At 34.0% G+C, this 2,692-nt stretch overlaps 1 protein-coding gene across 1 annotated transcript; it reads right to left on the bottom strand.

Moving 5' to 3' along the window:
- Positions 1–916: 916 nt before the first annotated feature.
- Positions 917–2,382, bottom strand: LOC142224221 (uncharacterized). The gene is made up of 2 exons (XM_075293994.1): positions 2,272–2,382; positions 917–2,197 (listed from the first exon to the last, which is right to left on the bottom strand). The coding sequence occupies exons 1-2, from the start codon at positions 2,317–2,319 to the stop codon at positions 1,001–1,003; spliced, it is 1,245 nt and encodes a 414-aa protein (XP_075150109.1). The 5' UTR covers positions 2,320–2,382; the 3' UTR covers positions 917–1,000.
- Between the last annotated feature and the right edge of the window lie 310 nt (positions 2,383–2,692).

Genomic DNA, 2,692 nt, shown 5'->3' with positions numbered 1-2,692 from the left:
CCAAGAAGTAAAATCGGGAGATCGGTCTATATGGGGGCTATACCAAAACATGGACTTATACTCACCATTTTTGGCACACCTCTTTATGGTCATAAAATACCTCTAGATTTCAAATTTCGGGCAAACTGGATGAAAACTACGATTTCTATAAGCCCAAGACCCCGAATCGGGAGGTCGGTTTATATGGGGACTATATCAAAACCTGGACCGATATAGCCCATCTTCGAACTTAACCTGCCTGCAGACAAAGGACGTGTTTGTGCAAAATTTCAGCATGATTGCTTCATTATTAAAGACTGTAGCGTGATTATAACAGACAGACAGTCAGACGGACAGACGGACATCGTTATATCGTCTTAGAATTTCTCCCTGATCAAGAATATATATACTTTATATAGTTGGAAATCGATATTTCGATGTGTTACAAACGGAATGACAAACTTATTATACCCCCGTCACCATTCTATGGTGGTGAGTATAATAAAGTTTTGACAAAATTTTCTATAGAAATAAAATTTTGATAACATTTTTTACAGAAATAAAATGTTGAAAAAAATTTCTACAGAAATAAAAGTTGACCAAACTTTCTATAAATATAATATTTTGACAAAATTTTCTGGAAAAATAAAATTTTGACAAAATTTTCTATAGAAATAAAATTTTGATATAATTTTTTACAGAAATAAAATTTTGACAAAATTTTCTATAGAAATAAAATTTTCGTAAAATTTTTTACAGAAATAAAATTTTTACAACATTTTCCATAGAAATAAAATTTTGACAAAATTTTCTATAGAAATCATATTTTGACAAAATTGTCTATAGAAATAAAAATTTTTCCCAAAATGTTCTATAGAAATAAAAAATGACACACGAACATTAGCGAAAGACATTATAGGAAATTTTCAATCATACCTTTTTGAGTGTTTAATTTAATTTAATTTAATTTTATTTTGCTTAAATTTGACTCTCTATGTTTGTCTAACTACTACGCCTCTGTCTAAATTTCCTTGCATTTCTCATTCATCAAAATCACTCGACTACTACCGACATTCTGGGAGGCACTGTAGAGCATCTCATAAATATGCGTTGTGTCAGCATTTGCACTTTGGGTGCGTTCATGCAACAACTTAACGGCATCCAAATAGGCATCATATTTTGATGAATTTTCAAAATCCTCTTTAAAGGCTTCATACAGCTGCTGAATCTCCATAAGTTGACGTGAACCATCTGCCTCGTTGAATAGCCCCAGGGGAGCTGATGGTAACATTTTCGCCCATTGCTCATGGACATAGTCGGCAAACTCCACATTACTAAAGAGGTAGGCCACAATCAGATCCAGGCCCTTTTCCTTAAGTTTCTCAAAGATTCCCATTAAATCCTGTTGAGAACTTTCAGTATTGCGAAATTCTTCAAAATCGATGGCCAAACTACTTTGCAAATAATCATAGAGCCGTTGACGTTTACTATAGAAATCTGTGGTATTGAGAAGGTGGCCTATTTCCAAAAGTATTTTCTCTAAGGCTTCATTATGCGATTGTGATCCCTCCTCTTTGGCTTCGAGGACCTCTTGCAAGAGTTTCGCTATAACCATAAGATAATCATCGATTAATTCAGCTCCTGTCTGGTTAACCTTGCTATAGAGTTGTTGGCCAAAGTCTTTGACATTTATGGAAATGGTGTGGTTTTCCTTTAAGCCCAATTTCTCCAAAGCCTCAGCCACATTGTGTTCAGCAATTGGAACCAATTTCACATCACTCGAATAGGGTGGGGAATGGCGTTTAGCTTCCATGCGTAGCCCAGAGCTACTCATATTGAATTGCTTGCACAGATAATAGTAACGCAGATTGTGAATTTCCTCAAAACTCTCCTCTTGCAGGACATAGAATTTATCCTTGAGTTTCTTAAGGAAATGAACATTTCGTATACCATAGAGATTTTCACGATTATTAGCTTCATGCTCAGCCATATCGAACCATTGTTTTAGGAATATCACTTTGGTTTCCAACTTTTTCGATTTCAAAGCCATTTGCAAGGCTTCCTCAAATGACTCATCCATTTGTGGAGGTTTTTGAATAGCCCTTATGTAGTTGTTAAGCACATCGAGTGCCGTGGTTTTCATCATTTTACTCATTTCCTGGAGAAAATCCTTTTGGAAATTTTTCGATACCAATGAAGTTTCGAGAGAAAGGCATAACTGCAATTTATACACCATAGAGTTTTAGACAGAATTTAATTTGGATTATATATATTTTTTTTTTTTGGACTTACTTGTAAATTTATGGCCCCTATTATGAATATAGCTAAGATTTTTTTCATTTCTTGATTCTTGATTCGTTTGTAAATCTTTATCTGTAAACTGCTGTTTCAATACTGAGTAAGTTTACCCATAGATTAGACATGGGAAAGTTAAATATTCTCTTGGCTAGTTTACGAGGTCACCAGATGTTATCAATTTCAATGCGTCGCATGCTTGGGTTACACTTTGTTGATGCTAAAATTATTGCAAACTGAGTGGGAATGGTAAGCTATGGAAATCGAAGATCGTTAAATAATTTTGGGAAAATATAAGTCTATACCAAAGAAAATTTTGTAGTGAATATAAAGATTTTGTATCATTTAAATACGAATGTGAGTTTTGTAGAGGACGCATTTTAACCTCCGACTTAGAAGATTTAAGTTAAAAAGGGAT

This window comes from Haematobia irritans, chromosome 2 (genome assembly GCF_050003625.1).
Source record: "Haematobia irritans isolate KBUSLIRL chromosome 2, ASM5000362v1, whole genome shotgun sequence".
NCBI lineage: Eukaryota > Metazoa > Arthropoda > Insecta > Diptera > Muscidae > Haematobia > Haematobia irritans.
This window is presented reverse-complemented; position numbering and strand designations above follow the sequence as displayed.

Coding starts and splice junctions, on each gene's coding strand:
- LOC142224221 (XM_075293994.1), bottom strand. CDS start 2,319: ATGAAAAAAATCTTAGCTATATTCATAATAGGGGCCATAAATTTACAA. Junction 2,198..2,271: donor TAGGGGCCATAAATTTACAA/GTAAGTCCAAAA, acceptor TATAAATTGCAG/TTATGCCTTTCTCTCGAAAC.